At 38.1% G+C, this 20,425-nt stretch overlaps 13 protein-coding genes across 13 annotated transcripts; 5 read left to right on the top strand and 8 right to left on the bottom strand.

Moving 5' to 3' along the window:
• Positions 1-31: 31 nt before the first annotated feature.
• Positions 32-622, top strand: FDP41_005091 (uncharacterized protein; the record flags this gene model as incomplete). The annotated part of the gene is made up of 1 exon (XM_044708578.1): positions 32-622. The coding sequence occupies one exon, from the start codon at positions 32-34 to the stop codon at positions 620-622; it is 591 nt and encodes a 196-aa protein (XP_044560477.1).
• A 617-nt stretch (positions 623-1,239) lies between these two features.
• On the top strand, positions 1,240-2,556 carry FDP41_005090 (uncharacterized protein; the record flags this gene model as incomplete). Its single annotated transcript, XM_044708577.1, has 1 exon — positions 1,240-2,556. One exon carries the CDS (start codon positions 1,240-1,242, stop codon positions 2,554-2,556), a length of 1,317 nt encoding a protein of 438 aa, XP_044560476.1.
• Positions 2,557-2,680: 124 nt separating this feature from the next.
• Positions 2,681-3,157, bottom strand: FDP41_005089 (uncharacterized protein; the record flags this gene model as incomplete). The annotated part of the gene is made up of 1 exon (XM_044708575.1): positions 2,681-3,157. The coding sequence occupies one exon, from the start codon at positions 3,155-3,157 to the stop codon at positions 2,681-2,683; it is 477 nt and encodes a 158-aa protein (XP_044560475.1).
• Positions 3,158-3,537: 380 nt separating this feature from the next.
• FDP41_005088 (uncharacterized protein) lies at positions 3,538-4,239 on the top strand (the record flags this gene model as incomplete). Its single annotated transcript, XM_044708574.1, has 1 exon — positions 3,538-4,239. One exon carries the CDS (start codon positions 3,538-3,540, stop codon positions 4,237-4,239), a length of 702 nt encoding a protein of 233 aa, XP_044560474.1.
• Positions 4,240-4,376: 137 nt separating this feature from the next.
• Positions 4,377-5,677, bottom strand: FDP41_005087 (uncharacterized protein; the record flags this gene model as incomplete). The annotated part of the gene is made up of 3 exons (XM_044708573.1): positions 4,377-4,586; positions 4,705-5,108; positions 5,167-5,677. 3 exons carry the CDS (start codon positions 5,675-5,677, stop codon positions 4,377-4,379), a joined length of 1,125 nt encoding a protein of 374 aa, XP_044560473.1.
• A 157-nt stretch (positions 5,678-5,834) lies between these two features.
• On the bottom strand, positions 5,835-6,512 carry FDP41_005086 (uncharacterized protein; the record flags this gene model as incomplete). The annotated part of the gene is made up of 2 exons (XM_044708572.1): positions 5,835-6,087; positions 6,280-6,512. 2 exons carry the CDS (start codon positions 6,510-6,512, stop codon positions 5,835-5,837), a joined length of 486 nt encoding a protein of 161 aa, XP_044560472.1.
• A 178-nt stretch (positions 6,513-6,690) lies between these two features.
• On the bottom strand, positions 6,691-8,890 carry FDP41_005085 (uncharacterized protein; the record flags this gene model as incomplete). Its single annotated transcript, XM_044708571.1, has 2 exons — positions 6,691-7,328; positions 7,420-8,890. 2 exons carry the CDS (start codon positions 8,888-8,890, stop codon positions 6,691-6,693), a joined length of 2,109 nt encoding a protein of 702 aa, XP_044560471.1.
• Positions 8,891-9,331: 441 nt separating this feature from the next.
• On the top strand, positions 9,332-10,630 carry FDP41_005084 (uncharacterized protein; the record flags this gene model as incomplete). The annotated part of the gene is made up of 1 exon (XM_044708570.1): positions 9,332-10,630. One exon carries the CDS (start codon positions 9,332-9,334, stop codon positions 10,628-10,630), a length of 1,299 nt encoding a protein of 432 aa, XP_044560470.1.
• Positions 10,631-10,917: 287 nt separating this feature from the next.
• On the bottom strand, positions 10,918-11,588 carry FDP41_005083 (uncharacterized protein; the record flags this gene model as incomplete). The annotated part of the gene is made up of 2 exons (XM_044708569.1): positions 10,918-11,121; positions 11,256-11,588. The coding sequence occupies 2 exons, from the start codon at positions 11,586-11,588 to the stop codon at positions 10,918-10,920; spliced, it is 537 nt and encodes a 178-aa protein (XP_044560469.1).
• A 253-nt stretch (positions 11,589-11,841) lies between these two features.
• FDP41_005082 (uncharacterized protein) lies at positions 11,842-13,932 on the top strand (the record flags this gene model as incomplete). The annotated part of the gene is made up of 3 exons (XM_044708568.1): positions 11,842-12,258; positions 12,529-13,783; positions 13,847-13,932. 3 exons carry the CDS (start codon positions 11,842-11,844, stop codon positions 13,930-13,932), a joined length of 1,758 nt encoding a protein of 585 aa, XP_044560468.1.
• Positions 13,933-14,007: 75 nt separating this feature from the next.
• FDP41_005081 (uncharacterized protein) lies at positions 14,008-14,724 on the bottom strand (the record flags this gene model as incomplete). Its single annotated transcript, XM_044708567.1, has 4 exons — positions 14,008-14,088; positions 14,188-14,212; positions 14,273-14,340; positions 14,467-14,724. 4 exons carry the CDS (start codon positions 14,722-14,724, stop codon positions 14,008-14,010), a joined length of 432 nt encoding a protein of 143 aa, XP_044560467.1.
• A 204-nt stretch (positions 14,725-14,928) lies between these two features.
• Positions 14,929-17,010, bottom strand: FDP41_005080 (uncharacterized protein; the record flags this gene model as incomplete). Its single annotated transcript, XM_044708566.1, has 2 exons — positions 14,929-16,709; positions 16,833-17,010. The coding sequence occupies 2 exons, from the start codon at positions 17,008-17,010 to the stop codon at positions 14,929-14,931; spliced, it is 1,959 nt and encodes a 652-aa protein (XP_044560466.1).
• Positions 17,011-17,534: 524 nt separating this feature from the next.
• On the bottom strand, positions 17,535-19,887 carry FDP41_005079 (uncharacterized protein; the record flags this gene model as incomplete). Its single annotated transcript, XM_044708564.1, has 2 exons — positions 17,535-18,271; positions 18,369-19,887. The coding sequence occupies 2 exons, from the start codon at positions 19,885-19,887 to the stop codon at positions 17,535-17,537; spliced, it is 2,256 nt and encodes a 751-aa protein (XP_044560465.1).
• Positions 19,888-20,425: the final 538 nt, after the last annotated feature.

The raw sequence follows: 20,425 nt of genomic DNA, 5'->3' as shown, positions 1-20,425 counted from the left end.
TCACATTGTTGTTTAAAAAACAAAAGAAAAAATGTTCCAAAAGCATTTTCCATCGGGCCCTTATGCAACCAATGACCGAGTCGGTTCGGGTTTCTTCTATGATCGATTCTACACAAAATTCAAATCTCCCAAATGGAGGGCCATCGTTTTGTACGGTGCTGTTATTACCTTGTGCTATTATCCGTCCAAATTCATCTATCGTTTTGTGTTTGAACATCCGTATTGGGAGAGAAGACAAATCCGAAAGGAACAAGAACGAGAAATTAAGCAATTGGTATTGATGAGCTCGAATCGGAATAGAAAGGAAGCACTCAATGAAATGTTCAAAGAATATTATATTGGTAAATATGTTCAAAAACAACAACAACAAGATATCATGAGCCATGATGGGGCATCTTCTCAAGTAGAACCCAATACCGAAGAAATACTTGAGAAGATGATCGTTGAGTGGTATGGCATTACGAATGAGCCTGACCGATTGGCCTCACCACGACCTCGACCAACAACAGTTATCCAAGATCAGGGTGGTGATGGTGCTGCTTCTACGGCATTATCTTCTCCAAGTAGTACCATATCAAGAATTATTAATACATCCGAGTTGTTCCAACTATTCAAACGATGAAAAAGTGAAGGAATTTTTCTTCTGATATCTCATTCAAGATGCGAGGTGATTCAATGGAGCAAAACCGTCATCAATTTAAAGACGACAACAACCAATAGCCACAAATGTTCATTCTTACACATGGCCCGGAGTGAATGCCTCCACATATATATATATTTCAGTGCATGTAGATATTGCATTATACACCAAAAAGTCTTGATGAAACATTGTGCGCACACCACAACATCACAACACCAAATACCGACACAAACTACGTGCATTGGCCAGCATTGCAGATTACACACTCACAATAGTCAAGTTGGTTATTCCGCTTTTGACATAATTTTCGAGGTATTTGGAAAAAGTGAGGCACATTTTTGGTCAATTTGAGATTTCTTTTTAATTTTTCCTTGTGCACTATTTTGACGATATTTAGGGAAAATCTCAATGTTGAGAATGTGCCTATTAAGACCCCGTCAAACCTATTCTTGGTCCACGTGGCGTTTTGCTAATGTTCTTCTTGTTGACGCAATCAAAAAAAGTCAAAATATCAATCTCTGCATTTTCAATCAGAAGTTCCAACAACACATTAGATAACCATACAGTAGTAGTGCGCAAAGTGCTCTCTCACCATCATCATGGCCTCTGGTTATCCTCTAGGTAAACAACCTTCATCATCATCACCAGCAACATCAGTGAATATAAATGCAGCACGAATTCTACCGCATGATGAAGATACAAATGATAGAGTGATGTTACCATCATTGTCCCATCAGCAAAACATTACACTTCCTAGCATTCATGAATTGTTGAGTCAACAACAAGATGGTGAAGACAGTGAAATGAACATAATTGATACATGTGGTAGCATGCATCAACCTCTCAACTCTGATCCTCTACTGAATCCTCTTCACATGTCACCACTGAAACCATCCCAAATGCTACTGGCAAATCCCTCAATAAGTTCATCTCCATTTATTCGTGCATCGCCGTCTAGTAGTAGTAGTTTATCAACATACAGATTTGATGAAAGACCGCAGCTGTATGCACACGAACCAAACATTTTGTCATCATATGACTCTTCCAATCCTTCACAATATATTTCCCGTCCCTTACCGTCTCTAACTGTGCCTTCCCTTCAAAAAACACCATCCCCACCACTGTCAAGAAATTCTCCTTCTTTGGTAACTAAGTACAACGATCACAATAATGACTTTTCTGGGCAACAAGAGCAACTTCCAATGTCAAGACATAATCAGAATTTCCAAATGGACCATAACCAAAAGCTGATACTTGGCAATTCGAGTAGTTATACTTCCCATGACATCTATCAACAGCAGTCACCCTCGCCATTTAAACAACAACAAATTAATTTAAATGAAATGAGTGTGATGGATGAAACGGGAAAAATCGTAAACGAAAGAGGCATGAAAACCTTCCGAAAACAACAACGAAAGACAAAAGCAAAACTGGAAAATCAAGAGTCTAAATCATCGACTCTTAATTTTGTGAACAACTTTGTGTCAAGCACGCCCGTTGACAGCATGACCATGACATTGGGTGACATTCAGGACTCGTCTCAATCGGTTCAGTTTTCAATGCATTCTCCTCGTTCATCCAAGCCAAAAAGAGGCACTAAGAAAGCGACATCTGACAATGCATCAAGCCATACAGCATCATCCTCAGACGAGGCCACTCAAAAAACATCCAACGACGCAACACGTTCTCAACCAGCAGCCATCGATGGCTTGTTTATGGAATTTGTGGGTGTGCAGAATCCTAAAAAAAGAAAAGAATATCGAGACATCATAACTTATAAGGATGAATTCTTTACAGACTCATACAAAAACACCGCAACACAGAAACGTTTAAGGGAATCCAGTTCGAAATATCGATCAAAGCAACCTCTGAATACAGACAAATCAAACAAACACGCCAATAAAGAGAAGGAATGAATTGAGGTGTTGTAAAGTACTTGTTGTTTGTCATGGTTGGTTGACTGCATGTTAATTGATTATTCGTGTGCATTCCACAAACTTGGAAATGGAGGCACATGGTGAAATGCAAGTACTGTGGAGCTTATTCTTTTTTCTCCTCGCTTGTTAACTTGTTCAAAATTTGATGCATGTGATGTTTAAAAACGGGTTGACCTCGGTGATTGGTTCTGCGCATTTGTTTTCGTTTCTTTTCTCTTTCAATATGTTTCATTTGTAATTCTTCTTTTTTCTTTAATTTCTCTTTAACTGCCTCCTGTTGTTCTTGTTTTTTCTTTTCGAATTCCTCTCTTTCTTTTTTAAAGGGATCTTTTCGTGTTTCTTTTTTCTTTTTCATCTTCTCCAACTTGCGTTTGTGATCCGTGATTGATTCCTCAAAATCATATCCCATTTTCTTGATTGTTTTCAGATATGCAAATGTCATTTTCTTCTTTTCTTGCTTGTCCTTTGAGATTTTATCTAATTTTCGTTTGTACTCCCGATCTTGTTTTCCTTCGGCGAGCAGTTCGAGGTTGTTGACTCGTTGAGGGGGTTGCTGTTTTCGTTTGTTATGTGCAGGCATTTTTTTTATGGGATTCAAAAAACATGAAGACGTAAGAATGCAAGAAAAGATCTAGGATCCTTTCATTAGGTGAGAACCAGCTTCTCAGTTCAACCCAATGTTATGGTTCAAAATCGTCCTCCAAGCGAGGAGAAGGAGGATTAGGAGAAGAACACACCTGTTGTGGCTACATTTCAAGAAAAGTAAGTTCCCAATTCAAAAATGGCAAAAGCTTTTTTGCGCCAAAACCAAGTACAACACTTTCGGTTGAAAAACCAACACTTTAAAAAAAAGTTTCTTGGGAGAGCACGTACCACATCAATCGCGATTGGGCTTCTTCTTGTTGGTTGTAACAACAATACCGAATTAGATTCCACCACTCAACATAACAAAAAGTAAGGATGAGTACAGCCCGATCATCTCAATCTTCTTCGCGAAAACCAACAAATGACAACCCGATACTGAGGTTAGGTCCTAATCATGTGTACGGAAAGAAAGTGAAACCAGATGCTGAGGGAGCTCTCAAGGTGGTGTTGTCATGGCAAGAATTTCATCCGAATGCCCCTTCAGAACCTCCAGAACGTGATTTTAAAAAACTCAACAAGCTCTGTATTAAGGAGCGACAGCTCTCGGGGTCTCAAATTTCAAATTTCCGAAAGTCGCATCAAGATTTAACACTCATGACCAGCAAGAGCAGTCACAATATGAATAGTGTCATGTTACCTTCCGATAAAGATCCAAACTTCACGTATGGCCATAAAAATGTGTTCGATCAGAAAGCAAAGGACCTCATGGAACACCGATTTGCACAAGAATGGCTGAAGGAAAGAGAGGAAAAGGCACGAGAACAAGAAGCAGAAAAAAATAAGGAATTTCTTTCATCGGTCAACACAAAGGCAAAACTTGACATTATGAAAAAGCGAATGGAATCTCAATCAAAACTGAAGCCTGTAGAGGAGAAGGAAGAATTTAAGCTTTCACGATTTAAGAGAGTATCATCTCGTGTGGATACAAGAAGACCAGTGAGTTCTGTTCAAGAAAATCATGGTAGCACAAGTAAATCACAGCAGCAACAGAAGGATACTCTCCACCATAACCATTAGGAAGTTGTACTCTCAGAATTCTTCACCCACAGCCCTTTGCAGAAGTAAAAATTGAAGAGGGGCCTAAATTCCTCTTCATCCACGTGTGATCACTTCAGCCTCAAGCAGCTAAACCATCAATGAAAATAATGTTGGATTTATGGGTAATTTTCAAGAACTGTAGATAACTTTGGTATCAATGTGTCAAATCCTGTTACTGCTTGATAAAACATGCTGTCAAATCTCTTTTGTAATTGAACTTGTTCATCCAAAGATATCCCATCGATTCTTCTCTTCTCGTTGGAGAGTACCTTGTCAGCGAAAACTTTTAAATCAGTTCTTAAGAAAAAGATCCAATCATCCAAAACCTTTTCATAGATTTAGTCCATTCCATTTGGTGTTCGAAATTTCAGAAATATCATTATTGTAACCAATAAATCAAATAGTGTGAGTATTGGTTAATATCAATTCTTAATTCAACCATACCTCAATACGTGTTTCCTTATCCCATTGACCTGAACTCTGTTTTTTTCTAGAAATTAAAATTTGTAATTCACTCAGAGCTTCTCCTTGTTTTTCAAATATATTGACAGTCACAGGATATTTCGATTTGATGGCATCTGATGTTTGCAGAAATGCTTGTTGTTTTTCAAGAACTTGATCAATCAATTCATCAACTTTGAAAGGAGGTATCTCCACTTCTACATATGAACTGGTCTTGATTTCATCGGTATTTTTCAATTTGATTGAATTTAGAAAGTGTGACAATCTGGCATGTTCAATCCACAATAAACATCTCAAAATGTAAATATACTTCTTTCTATTCACTTCAAGTTTGTTACGCAGATAATCCACATAATTATCTTTGGCTACATTCAAATAATGATAAACTGTTCAAATATGGTGAATTATCAATGATCGTGAATAAGACCTCATTCTGAAACAAACCTATCGTTCTAATGTTAAAAAAATAGTGTGACCAAAATTCCTTCATTTCTTTTAACCAACTGTCTCTGTAGCAATAATAGATAATGTCAGTTTGAATAAACCATTCCATAACTGTGGGATTTGATTTCTTTGTATAGGATAATGTTTTTCTCAACTCGTATCCGACAAAATCAATTTCTGTTTCCTCTTGATTCATACCTTTCAAATTCACCATAACTTTTTTTCTTATTTCCAATTCTACTTCATCAACAACTCTCAAATACCACTCCAATGGATGAACATAAACAAATCTCACATCATAATCACTTGAATCCTTTTCAGATTGATCATGAATATTCATTGCTCGACTACCCGCATCACACACAAATAAAACTCTGACATTAAATTCTTTCTCAATCTCGGAGGAGAGTAAAGAAATAATTTTATGTTTTGGAGAGTTGTGCAATGAGTTCGGAACGACTGTGTTGTAGCCTTGGTGATCAGAAATTAGAGATGGTTGATGTGGAAGCATTTTTTTGGAAGCGAAAGTATTCATTCATTACAACAACAATTTTGAAAACGAACCAAAGACATTAAAACTTTTCAAAAATGTTCACTAGGAAAGAATGGAGCAATGTTGATTTTTGCCAATATTGAAAGATTCAAACTTGGCACTACGTAAAATTTAATTATGGGGTATTCTTAATGACATTGGCAAAATCAACTCCAAGATGTTTCTTAGCAAGGGCATAAATATTGGTCTTATCTGCTAAACCCACATGCTTGTAAACAAATTTTGGTCCAGGTTGAACGAAAATAAGAGTTGGTAAGGCTTCGACATCAAGTGCTGAAGCAAGATCTGGTGATTGATCGGAATTGATGGTCACCAATTGGACATGACCACGTAAATCCTCAATAATGCTTTGCAAGATTGGGGAAAGCCTTCATGGTTATTAACAGGTGTTGTGTTTATAAAATCGGTCACAACCATAGTCAAAATGAAGAACAAAAAATCCAATTCACGGCCATGATTTTCAAGTTTGCAAGAGATGCATCGTTCAGCATTCCATTTCGTCATAACGTAATAATAAATCAACAAATCATCAAAATAAAAATATATATCAGAAAACAAACATTTTACATGGTCCACACCAATCAGCATAAACATCAATAATCGCAGGCACTTTCATGTTTGTTATATAGTTCTCAAATTCTTCTTCAGTCTTGATCGGAATGATGTGTTTTGAAGCTGCAGCTGCATAGAATCTAGGTTGAGAAAGAATTTGAGATTTCATTACGAGCCATTTCGTGTTTGTATTCTTGAACAGAGATGCGGAAGAGGACGACTTTAAGACTTGTTTGAACATTTTTTTGATTGGACCAAAATTGAGCAGCAACATGATTCGCCGAAGGAATTTCTGCGAACGAACAAAAATTACAATATAGGAATATATGGCTTTAATTTATTGTAGTTTCTGTGTTAAGCTTGTTACAGCTTAAATAGGTCTTTTAACACCTGTTGCGAGATGACACGCACACATATCCTTAGTAACTTTCAAACATGAGCTTGATCAGATTTGGTATTTTGCCAGTGCTTGTCAAAACGCAAGGAGCGCACTCAATATCAGACGGGGTGTTACACCAGTAGAATCCTGACAAAATGTACAAATTTCCACCTCCCCAATTAATAATAGCGAGAATAGAAGCCAGGATCAAGAAACCTGCCACGACGCTTTTCACAGAACCAGTTGTTAAAGGAGGCTTACTTGAGAGCTTGATGAGTCTGAACTTGTCCAAATACAGTTCAAACAGACTGGCCACAAAACCAATCAGTGTGATCAGAGGAAAGCTCACAAACCCATTGTAAATGATGTATTGGCGATAAATGAGTTCGAGATACTCTTCCGAAACATCGAATTCTGGTTTGTGAATGACTACCTCCTTGTCCTTGTTGAGAGACCCTCTCACCTTGTAAATAATCCATGGGAGTAAAAACTCGACAGTTATGGACAGGCAAAAGTCAGTGACCATTTGAATCATGTACTGGTTGCCCATAACCTTAATGACACAAGGTGTTGCAAAAAACCCTTTGGTGAACCCCATGACAAACACACTGAACAGCTTAAAGAATAGAAATTTGAAGGTGTTGTGCTTTCTGTATGCAGACCATGTTTTGTGTCTCTCTGTGGGACGGTAAAAACAACAAGCGTGTGAAAAGGTTTGGAAGTGTTGAATGTCAACATTGATCATTTCATGAGAAGAAAAAACACGTACCAAAATTCGTCAAATATACACAAATTTTCTTCCAAATAAAGGACATGAGACTTATCACGATCGAAATTGCAATTGAGATAGCTGTCAGAATATTGGTATTTTCGGAAAATGTAGAATCTGCCAGCTGGTACATGGCATTAACGTTCTGTAAGATTGTAAACCCCATAGTGACTACAAATGCCACCATCATAAAAATGAAGAATACGAAATAGCTCAAAATCATTCGGACAATGTGATCAATTAGTTTGGTTTTTTGGTTTTCCTTAATCTTATTGGACTCTTCATCCAAAATATTCTCCTCACAATCATACAAATCTCGCTTTTCGTAATATGTATGTACAATCCACCAATAAATTGGACCTATCGCTAAACTTATAAATATACAGAGGGCATTTGTTGAAATCCAAACCCAATACAAATTTTTGCTGTACGCTGATGAATACAATAGATCAAAGATTGACAAATCTAATGCTAAGCTATTTCGAATGTCTTGAAAATCCACAGCAATATGAGCTGCAATGTTGAGAAATTGAATAAAAAACAATAAGGCATTCAATACAATCATAATTCTTGCAAAGTCAAAATACAATTTCACTCCCAGGCCATATGCATCTTCCATCGTGGACCATCTTGCCCACACTCGAATCTTCTTTTCTTTTTGTTTAAGTTGTTGTTTGGATACATCGAAGGTATCTCTCACGAGGAAAGGATGTCCCTTAGCAGTTATTTGCAATTTGTAGCCTTGTCGTGACCAATCTTGAATCGATGGCGGAGGAGGTTGATTGCTATGAATTTTTGCTGTGAGTTTTCTTGTTAAGGATTGGTTTTTCAAGTCATATACCGAAGTAGGAGGTCGAGAATTCTTTTCCTTGTATTGCCTCCATAATTGATATTGGTTTCCGTATATTTCTCGGTTTCTCTGTTTGAGCTCTTCCAAATTCTTCTCCTCAGTAGGCACATGAGGCAAATTAGTAACGGTTGTCTGAAAGAAGATTTGAGTATTTGCATTGAAATTTGTTTGAGGAGGAACTCGTGAATCTCCCTCCCGATCATTCATGTTTCTTTGTTGTTGAGCGAAGGCTTCATCTCGAGCAGCTACCATGGAAATTGGATGATCCATCGAGGATGATCGGCCATTGTCATTGTTCATCAAAATCGGATGGGTGGCTCGTTGAGGAGGAGAAGAGGAGCCTGTTGTTGCAATTGTTGTCATGGATGTTGTATTAAGATTTCCACTATTACTATTATTGTTGTTGTGCGAGTAGTAATAATTGCTCGTGTTGTTGTTGTTGTTGTGGTGGTGATGAATATCAAAATAATAAGAAAGGGGATATGTAGTCATGCTCGGATGTTCTTGTGCTCCCGATTGGTTGTTGTTGTTGCCAGCTGATGATGAGGAGTTGGCAGTGGTGGTGGAGGGAGAGCTCGCCACTACGGGCACCACTCTTCGACTGTTCTGATGTTTGCCCATTTTCTTCTTGTCTCTTATATCTCTCACTGTAAATGCAACAACCAACATCCTCAATTATAACTGACACGAGTTGAAAATCTTAATGTGGATGTTTGGTTCCTTATTGTTCCCAAATCTTCCATCAACGTCTCTTCTTTGCAAAAAAAGTAAGGGAAATAGAGAGAAACAGCTGGTGATGGAAGGATGATTGTTCTCAACTAGCACCTCATATTCATCTAGCTATTGCAAAGAACAACAGATCTGTTGTTAATATGATATGGATCGCAAAATTCTGTGACCAAGTCATAACATATTAACAACAGAGGTGTTCACTGTGACTTGGTCTCATCATGTAAAACACAACACCACTTGGGGAGAGAATAAACGTGTCCCTCTCTGAGAACACGTGCCAATTTCCGACCTCACTTTGAACGAGTATCCTGTTAGGATCAACCAACAAAAATGTCTCAACAACATCAAACAAAAGATTCTCTCTCATCATCATCAAACAAACCCTTGAAAATTGCCTTTACACATCCCGATCTTGGAATTGGTGGAGCAGAGAGGTTGATTGTGGATGCTGCTGTTGGATTACAAAATTTGAAAGGTCATCATGTTACTGTATTCACTTCTCATCACGATCCTAAACATTGCTTTTCGGAAACTTGTGATGGAACTTTGAAAGTCCATGTCTATGGAGATTTTCTTCCGAGAGCATTGTTTGGATATTTTCATGTCTTTTTTGCAATATTGAGAATGTTCTATTGTTCTTTCATGATGTATCTCAATCATTCATCCGAGAATTATGATATCATCATTGTCGATCAAGTGAGTCATCACATTCCTCTCCTGAAATTATTCTTTCCAAAATCAAAAATTATTTTCTATTGCCACTTTCCAGACAAGTTGTTGGTTCGTTGGGACGATTCAAGAATTTCCCTTCTCAAAAAACTGTACAGAATTCCATTCGATTATTTTGAAGAAGTGACCACTGGAATGGCTCATTCCATTTGCGTGAATTCTGATTTTACCAAGCAAATTTTCTATGAATCCTTCAAAAGACTTGCCAACTGCACCGTGCAAGTTCTGTATCCACCCATTAATGTCTCTTCCTATGATGAAGAACCATCTGATTCTGACTTGGAAAAATGTACCTTCTTTAAGAGAATTCAAGAATGTGATCTGAGTGTCGTCTCCATCAATAGATTTGAAAAGAAGAAGAACATTGCACTTTTGGTGAAGGCTTTTGCCAAGTATGTGAAGCCCCAATTTCCAGAAGCTCTCCTTATTTTAGCTGGAGGTTATGATCCACGAATTGCGGAGAATATTCAAGTGTTGGAAGAATTGAAGCAACTTGTGAAGGAGAATGATCTTCAGGATCAAACCATCTACGTGCCATCATTCAATAATATTGATCGTTATGTCATGTTAAGGTACTGCACGGTGGTGGCCTACACACCACAGGGAGAACATTTTGGAATTGTACCAGTGGAGGCCATGTATTGTGAGAGATGTGTGGTTGCTCTCAAGAGTGGTGGACCCAAAGAGAGCATTAAGGACGGAGAGACAGGTCTGTTGGCTGAAATTCATCCTCACAACGAAGAAGAAACCGTCCGAAACTTTGGCAATTGCATTTGTGAATTCTTGGTCATGACACCAAAGCAACGAGAGAATTTTGGACAAAGAGCGAGACAACGTGTCATTGACAATTTCACTCTCCAATCCTTTGCTACATCCTTGAATCGTATCATCAGGTCGTGATCATCATTCCGTGATGTAATTCTTCAAGACAAACCACTGCCAGATAATAATAGTGAAAATGAATGAATCTGAGTATGGACGATTCGAAGAACCAGACCGAGGCAGCTGTTGAAGAATATTTTCTTGTTGATGATAATAAAACATCATTGGGTTGAACAAATGAACTTTTAATTTTCAATTCCACAGTGATATCAAACACCCATAGTGCTGTTGTTAGTTTTATTATTGGTTCCGACCTAAAATAATTACAAAATTCGGTAATCTTCTTCTTCTTGTTAGAGAGTCGTTTACTTGTAGAAGTAGTATTGTCTAATTCTAGAGTAGGTATCTCCTTCGGCGTATGGGTTGCTCTTAGAGGAGTGGAGAACCTTGACCACCTTGTTGTGATGGTCTACCCTCAAGACTGTTGGTGATGAGCCTTCATATTTTGGTTGGAATCCGAGCATGGCCACAAAGCTGTCCTTTTCGACTTGGTTAAGCAAATTTTCATACTTTTGTTGTTGTTCGTTTATATGAGTATATTCATGTGTTTTATCAAGAATTGAATAGATTAATATCATAATCATCACCATCATCAATTGATAAATTAATATTAATTCACGAATTAATCTTCTTCAACACTTACGTCGGTCAATGGGCATGAGAATCTAGCCAATTGCTCATATCTCTTGCAAATTTGAGCGTTTGGATCCTCCTTATCAACACCATCAGCGGCATGATCAGCCAAACACTTTCTCCAGACTGAGAAGTTCAAATAACACTTCTTGTAGAAGTCAGCATTGTTGGATGGGAATCTTGGATCTGGCAAATTCTTCTTAGTTCCCAAGAAAGTATATTGACTGTACTTTTGAACCAATCTATTGACTGGGAGTGCAGGCAACTCATTGGAAAGCTCCTCATTGTAGGTTCTATGAGGCCATGGGTTGAAGCGGTAATAAATGTTGTACAAGAAGGACATGGTTTATTTTTTAGTGGTGTTTTTTTGAGTTCATTTTTAACGATTTGTAAGCAAGAGGTTGACCGCCACAAAATTCACCATATTTGGCCAAGCAAAAACAAACCTTAATATTCAATCGTAAGTGTGTGATTTCATGGAAAACATCAACATTGTTGAAGAAAACGAGTTCTTCTGTTGTTTTCGTCATCATTAACATCATCAACAACATTAAATTCCAATATATTATAATTTTTAAATTTTTGAAACAAAAAATATGATTCCAACAACTCGGAGCAATCACCAAGATCTTCCTTCTTATGATCAGCATGCGACGGGCAACAATAACCAGCATCAACACACTACCCATTCGAATGAAGAACTATTGAAGGAAACTGAAAACAGAAAACAAATACCATCCTATATCGAGGAATGCATGCTTCGGATCAATCAATTGCCAGTACAGGACTCTCGGGATATATTTGCTCTCATTCATCCAAGAGTAAAGGCCTATATTCTTTCATGGACCATACTATCATTCGAAAATACATCGGAACGAAGAGAGAATATTTGTAAATTATCATTTATCTGTAGAGAATGGAGACAACTTTTGAAGGATCTTGTGCGGTATAAATGTTTAGATTTTGATATGCATTCAACAACAATTTTGGGAAATATGTTTGATGGTTTCAAGGTTAGTTTCATGGTGATTTTTAATTGTCCTTAAATTGGACGGTGTTTGTAATTATTTCAATATTTGAAATCGCTATTCGATTAATATTCGAATTCGACCTGTAATTTCATCACACAACTTGACTCGCCACGATGATGGAACGGAATTGTGGTTGATCTTTCCATTTACCCAATTTTTGTTGAATTTGACCAACGATTTTCTGAATTTTCACACACATCATTATTCCATTTACTGTTGGAATTTATTGCTGCTGGACTTGATTTTCTTTAGATTGTTCCACTAAAAGCAATTCGACAACGATACATTATCATTGGAAACGAGGAGAATCGACGAGTTGGATATTTTCAATCTGCATTGGCCAGCTTTGGCTTGCCTCCTGCAGAATGTGTGACATGGGAGACACTTGTCTCTGCAGGAACAGTGAATCCAATTAATCATCAAATCAACGTGGTCGATAATAATGAAATTGCTCAAGTAGATTGGGCTGCCATTATTGATAAAATCAAAAGAGCATACAAAAGGAAAACAAACCAAGACTTGAGAACAGAGGATATTATGGTTCGAGTGGATTCTCCAGGAGAAAACTTTTTTGTAGAGAGAGGATTGTTTTCTCTTGGATGTCAAGCAATGAATAATGAAGCTTTAGGAACTCGAATCTCGGAATATGACATTAATAATACTCTTGCTTTTGATCTGGGGCAAGTGAGATATGTCAAACAGTGGTATTTGGGATTCGTCAACGCCCTTAATCAGATATATTCTACTCTCAAACATCATGGCCTAATTAATTTTAATGCAACTGCTGAGGAAATTGCCATAACTTTTGATAAGCGATTATGTCATCAACTTCTTTCCAGACATGGAATTCCTGTTCCAAAAGCATTTTACAATATTACCTCCTATGATGAGTTGTTATCAGTAACAAGAGAACATTCCATGAATAGAGTTTTTGTCAAGCTCGCTCACGGTAGCAGTGCCAGTGGAGTTATTGCATATTGTTACATGGAGCAACAATTGACTGAGATTATACCTCCTGTCCTTAAGGAATTGGCAACCACTAGTGCTGAATTGGTGAGAGATCGAAACTTTCCTCAATTCTTTAAAATATACAACTCGCTCCGTATTAGAAGATACACTAGAAATGAAGATATTAGAGAGGTGATTAATTTTGTATGTGGTGAGGGCGTAATTGTCGAAGAATGGTTGGAAAAGGCAAATTATATGGGACGAGGTAACTTTGATTTGAGAATTGTGGTGATTGGAGGAAAAATTATGAATTTTGTTGTAAGAACATCAAAGAGTCCAATGACCAATCTCCATCTCGGAAATAAGAGAGGTGAATGTGATGAATTTTTACGTTTAATTGAATACAAGGCTCCAGGCTCATGGGAACGAATCAAAGAAACATGTCACAAAATTCACACACATTGCTTGCCCAACGCTTTGTGTTTGGGTATTGATGTCATGCTGTCTGAGGATTTCAAAGAACATTACATTTTGGAAGTGAATGGATTTGGAGATTTGAGTAAGTATGAATTTGTGTATTTCAATTTTTGGAGCATTACATGTTGTTTTCGGATGTATACAGTCCCACGGGTGTACTATGACAATTTTGACACCTATCAGAACCAACTTCGAGAGGCTCTAGAAAGGTCGCTCTTTTTGTGGAATTAAGGTAGACAATAAGACATGATGTTGTGTGATTATTTTCGGAAATTTAAATATAGTTGCAACATTGAATCGATTTATTTAATTAATTGCTACAACTTCAACATCAAAGATCAAAACTGAATTAGCAGGAATTTTGCCCATTGACCGAGATCCATAACCCTATAATTTTATAAAAAATTGATGAGAAAATGCAATTTTAAAAAGTATCAAAACAACACAACATTCACTTCAAAGAACGGCAAAAAAGATTAGACTTACCATTTCAGGAGGAATCACCAATTTTCTGTTGTGAAAGACGAAATGAATTAAATTTCAGCAATTCGTGTGGGTGAAAAGAACATACCTCTTCTCGGAGACACATGCTCCTTGTAAGCCAGCATCCCAACCCTGAATGACACTTCCTTGTCCAATCTACATGATTCAATGTTAATCCAATTATTTAGGTTTTCATCATCAAAAAATTCAAAACAAAATTTTCATCATGATATTCGGATCCGAGTCAGCAAATGTTCAACAAACTTGCACCCCAACACTTACAGTAAATTCAAATGGTTGATTTCTACTATAACTTGAATCAAATTCAGTTCCATCAGTCAAAGTTCCTCTATAATGAACGCTCACACGATCGCCGTCTTTAACTTTTCTATCGCATTGATCAGGACGATATTTCACTCCGACTTGTAATCGTTTGATATTGTCATACTTGGAGGAGGCTTCAACCAAACAAGCAGCAGAAATCAAGAGAGTCAAGAGAGTCAAAAGAGCAACGAGGAAGACAACACGACGATGAATCATTTTTTTTGTAATTTTCACACGTTTTGCTTTTCACTTTGACCGAAACGAGGAAAATAATTGAACTCTGGGTTTGCATCTCTGATGAGGAAAGAAATCAAGTGCTTTTGAGTTGAAGATTTACATGGATTTATTCTCGACAAAATTGTGTGTTGTTGGGCTAGATTGCCCTCTCTTTGTGTACAATTATCATAACACTCCAGCATTCTAATAACTTTCCGTGTTTTTCTCTGTTCTCTTCTTTGCCAAATATTGTTCATATTCTTTCAATGTGGCCAATCCTCCATCATGATCTCGCACAGGAGCTGTACTTTGTGCGCTTTCATAGGCCTTTTCACACACCTTTCTAATCTTTCGATGCATCATCTTGGCAGTTCCCTTAAAGAATTTCGCTGAAAATGAATTTGGAATCTTGCCTGCCATGTCACCAGTTTCAAAAACTGTGTAACGAACACTCGCTCTCGTGTACTTTTCCACAACATAGATGATTTGATGGCTTGCTCGAATGGGATTTGTCTTGGCAGGATATTCGTGATGACTCGATGGTTTCATGATCAATACATATCGATCGTATAAACCAGTGAGAAGATCGTATTGTTCTGGAATGATGGTTTTTGCATAGATAAAGTCTCGATTAGTGAAAGGGAATGGAAGAGCGGCCTCAGCATACATGAAACTCGTTGGATATGGAATGTCCTTCTCTGGATTCATTGAATAATAATCCACTTGAAATCGAGTCTTGTACATTTCATTGTAAAATTTCTGGACATGTTCTCCATACAGTAAATCAATCCATTCTCGAGTGGTGCCTGGAACAATTCCACTTTGAGCGACGTAAAACCTGAGATTGTTGGAAATTTCCTTAAGAGAATGTTTAGAAGAAGAGGTGGAGTGCTGATACTTGGAATAATTGAAGGTATAGATTCGAGGAGAGATGGCTGTCTTCATTCCGATTTTCTCATCCACGACTTTCCACGATGAATTGTTGTGAGTATCGCTGTAATAGGAATGATGTAATTGAAGAGCCAATTCATAGTCCTTCTCAGTGATACAGGTATTGGTTTCATCGAGAATGGGCAGAATGGTGTTTGCATGGAATGATGATGATGATGATGATCCCGAGTGGGATGCATTCATTGCAGAAAAAGAACTTGTTGTATAAGAGAAGTCGGTGGAAAGGTGATCCGAGGAGTGAGATTCATAAAAGTTGGCAATCCTATCATCTACGGAATGGTCCTCCTCTTCTGTGGTGGAGGAACTATCATGAGAGTCCATTTCCTCTTCATGTTGTTGTAGAGGATGATGAGAGGAATGAATCGATAATGAGGAAGAAAAAGTTGTCCCCGAACTAGATTCACTAAGGCTAGCCTTTCGAGAGGAGGAAGCCTTAGTGGATACTTGCCAATCAAGGGCACTCAAACTGTTGGAGGAGGAGCAACTTGCAGCAGCAACATCCTCACTACTACTCGTTCGCTTCTTCATGGCTGGTGCTGCTGTTGCTATGAGGCTAGAGGAGGAGCTAGAAGTAGTAGTAGTAGTCGGAAAACCACTCAGACCACCAGCACCACCGATAGCACCACCACTCAAACCACCAGCACCAGCACCACCACTGGTCTTCCACTTGGTTCCCAACTTGTCCAACACGTGATCATCGCGTTTCAACTCTTTCAAGAGAAATTTTTTAAACATTTCCGAATGAATGAAACGAGGAAATTGATCGACTTTGAGTTCAATGAAAAGCAAGTCTTGAATGCGACTGAATAAATCGAGAGGGCATTGGAGATCTTCATTGGAAATGTCTTGATTGGTTTGTGTGATTTGTTTCCATCGCTTGAGGAGTTCGGTACGGTCATTCATGGATAAGTTCAGTTCATGAGAGGAACCAACGAGAATGAATTTGTCAATAATGTCTCGAGCCAATTCGTATCGATTTCTATTGAGGCGTGTCTTGTTGTATTGTTCGACGGCTTCATAGAAAATGAAAGGTTCTATTGGATTGGGTTGAGTAGAATTGGCAATGTTGAATTATAAAGACGTACAAGGTAAAAAAGTTGTGTAAACGTTGAATTTCGTTTTGTTAGTACATGTGACATCAAGTTGACACTACTTACCTTCATTCAAGCAGTCCTTTCGTAAGAACTTTCTGAATGTTTCTCTTGCTTCTTTGTGGTCAAAAACAGCTTCAATCTTGAAAGAGTATTGTTGAATCATTTGTTCGTGTGCGGCTGTTTGTGGACAAAATGAGAAATGCACAGTTGAGGTTGAAGATAATGCGTTGTCGGTCGTCATGAGTGTGACCATCTGTGGTGAGTTTTATTGTAAATGGCTTGCTGTCAGGTGTTATTTTCTTTTCTTTTGAAAATTTCGTTCCAATTCATTGTCCTCTCTCTCTCACAAAGAGAATTGTCCGCACTAATAATATTATTAACTCTTTGTGTTCGAATATTGCGTTCCATAACTGCGAGTCTTCTCTGATCACAGTTGTGCCCACGGAACGCACAATATTTGCACGGTCATTTGGCAATTCTGCTCAGTTCACATAATTGTATCGTTGCAACCCTTTTGAGACCTTCGTTACGTTTTCCATGAAGGTACAATTTCACAAAACAGAAACAAAATTGATTGAATGAGAGGAAGAGAAGGAAATGCGCATCATTCATTTGGAAAATCTACAATTACTTCTTCTGGTTGACACGTATTCCATCCTCATTCAATCAAATTCAGGTGATACGCGTTTCAACTACAAAACCGGCTCATTGACAGATCACCAAACGGTGGAATCTCTTAACACTTTTGATAAAATCCTCAAAGAATTATATCAATAAATTCTCGCTGGTTGATGAGTTATTAATATTCGCTGTAGCCCCCTTGACGCCTGTAGTGCTGCTGGACATGGACAGTTGGTTCTGTTGTGTGTTGACATTTTGCCACGATTCGATAATGTCTCTCACTTTCTTGTCAGAAGCTTTCAATCGTTCGAAAACGTCTGTAATGTCCAAGACGCAATGCAGTTGCAAGAGGTCAAACATTTTCTTCTCTGGTTTCGACAATTTCAATTGAGCATCCCATTCTGGAATCATATCTACCAAGTTTGATGGTAAATTAAGCTGAACTGGAGAGTCTTCGTCCAAGTAGGTTTTTAAAATGTACTTGCCAATCTTTTGTCTTTGTTTTCGTTTCGATTTTTTGAATTTTTGAATATCCTTCCATGCTAAAACAGATTCACAACAATACGACTTGCGAGCATAATCGAGTAAAATGTTAAAGGTCTTCTTGTTCCGTAAAAAGAGCTCAACAACGCTGGTATTTTGTATGGATTCATTGAGCTGAAGTTGGCGTTGCTTTTCCTTCTCTTTTCTATAGTCTGAAGCGATTGCATAGACACATGGTAACGTGACGGTGACGAATACTTCCAGGATTGAATAGATCACTGGAATATTGGCATATGAAAAGAAGTAGTCTGTTAAATATTTAACAATTTGTAAATTGCTCACAACCATATAAATGATACCAAGCACCACTTGCACTAAAAACACAAGAATTGTCTCAGCTAGGTCACCAACACACACAGGCATGCATCATCGTTATTAAGGAAAAACACAAATTCCATTAAGTCATTGAATAAATTGTGCACCAAAAAAACTTACTCTTCATGAACCAAGTATCCTTCTCAGCAAAGAAAGTCATGACGATCACAATCAATTCCACAATATAATATGCAACGATCAGGGCTGCCATCACATAGGTGGCATTGTTGCTAATGATGCATCCTCGAGTGAAATCAAACATGGCCACCTCAATAGTTAACAATCTTTCACTAATTCCATTCACCACATAGGAAGGAGCTACTGCATAGTCAATGGCTCCCAAAACAATCCACAAAATCAAGTGGAGAAAGAACAAGATGATATACACAAAGACCACACACTTGTAGCTCACAATAAAACGATACATTCTCAAAACTCGGAAAGAGGATTCTGTGAGAGGATAATCGGAAAGACCATCATCATTAGATTCATTAAATATTGCAAGAGTATCTGCTGCAGCAGCTGTTGTGGTTGATTCCGCGTCTGTGTTGGTGGTCGATGTGTTTCTAACATCATCCTCATCATTATTGATATTGTTTTCATCCTCGAGTCTATACTCGGCCATAATAATGGCATCAAATTGAGATTGTCTTGATGTAGTAGTGGACATCATGGCATCAACGGTAGGAGAAGTCATGTGCAAGGATTTGGGTGATGTCGCTGCATGAAGGGAAGGAACACATCGGGACAAGTTTAAATCCTCTGCAGGTGATGATAGTGCCGCTGTATCCATTCTTAATTGGTGAAGATCAAACAACTCGAATTGAACATTCGGAATGATATCATAATGTGGTTGTTGCGTTTGTTGTGGTTGTTCCGTACACTTTTCCCCTAAAGCATGATTGAAGGATGAAGAAGGCTCTCCTCCGTATTCTATCGTCGAGGATGATTCTTGTTGATGGGCAGTTCTGCTGTTATTAAACCCATTATTATAAGAATGTTTCAGCGGTGAAAAGGCTCTTGGTGCAGCTGACGACTTGGAAGAATAGGTGGATGATGAAAGGTCAGTTTTTCTTTGAGTGGTGGTATTAATAGCGAGGGTGTTGGTGGTGGATTGAGTCGAGTGTCGCTTGGAGAGAATTGGTGGAAGATGCCGTTGTTGTTGTTGTTGATGGAAGGACTTTTCCAAGTCATACATGGTGAGCATGTTTTTCGTTTCCAAAGCTATTCGATACTTGAAAAACACTCGAATGCCTTTAAAGATGGTTGGCAACAGAACCACGTAGGGCAATTCAAACATGTTCAACGTATGCAATGTACAAGGATAGATTTTACGAGAGATCATAAATCTCAAACAGGAAGTAAAGACAAAGATGAAACTTCCAATCATGACAAGACAAAGATAGACTGGACTTCTAGAGGTAATGTATCCGTTTTTTCTTGTTTTAAAGAGTGCCAAACCTGAAACGCCAAGCAAGATGAGGTGGATGAGAAGAATGGTTGCACTCGTGATGGGTGTCAAAATCGTGTCAGGACATATACCAAACGACACAGAAGGATCCATTGCTTCAACACTAAATTTACCTAATTGGAACAAGAGAGGGTGGCATAGAGTGGAGTTTGTGGAGTTGTCAGACATGCTTCACAATGTTCAAGGAAGAGTGAGCTCTTCTAAGTTGATGTTTAGGTTAAGTCGATGATGATGATGATGGAGGTGTTGATGGTTTCAATTTTCTTGTCGTCTGCCTGATAGCCAACTGGGGATGTTTCTGCACTTCTTTTGAGTGAAACACCCCTTGATTGAAAAGTACACCCGTAGTAATTGGCCAAATTGGGCTTTGACGCACCCAAACACTAACAATCTGCGTGGAAGAGATTTCTTTTTGGGTGCGATTCAAAAGAGATCTTTATTATTTGATATTTGATAGAAGGGTGGGTAATTAACAAGTCACTCTTCTGGGAGACAATGCTTTGAGAGATTGCTCCGAGAATCATCATTGGACTGTCTTTCGGGTTGATTTTTATGTTGAAGAGAAGTAACATGTTTCTTCGGTGGTGATTAACAATGTGTTCCCTTTCAGCATTATGTGTTTGAATAGTTCAGCATGAGAAATTGGTGTGAAAAGTCCCCTGATCATCATCAAGCTGGTTTAGCTCTCATGAGCCAACCAACTCTC

Source organism: Naegleria fowleri (genome assembly GCF_008403515.1).
Source record: "Naegleria fowleri strain ATCC 30894 chromosome Unknown tig43, whole genome shotgun sequence".
NCBI lineage: Eukaryota > Heterolobosea > Eutetramitea > Acrasida > Naegleriidae > Naegleria > Naegleria fowleri.
Note: the sequence above shows the minus strand (reverse complement) of the source record. Positions and strands in the feature narration are given on the sequence as shown.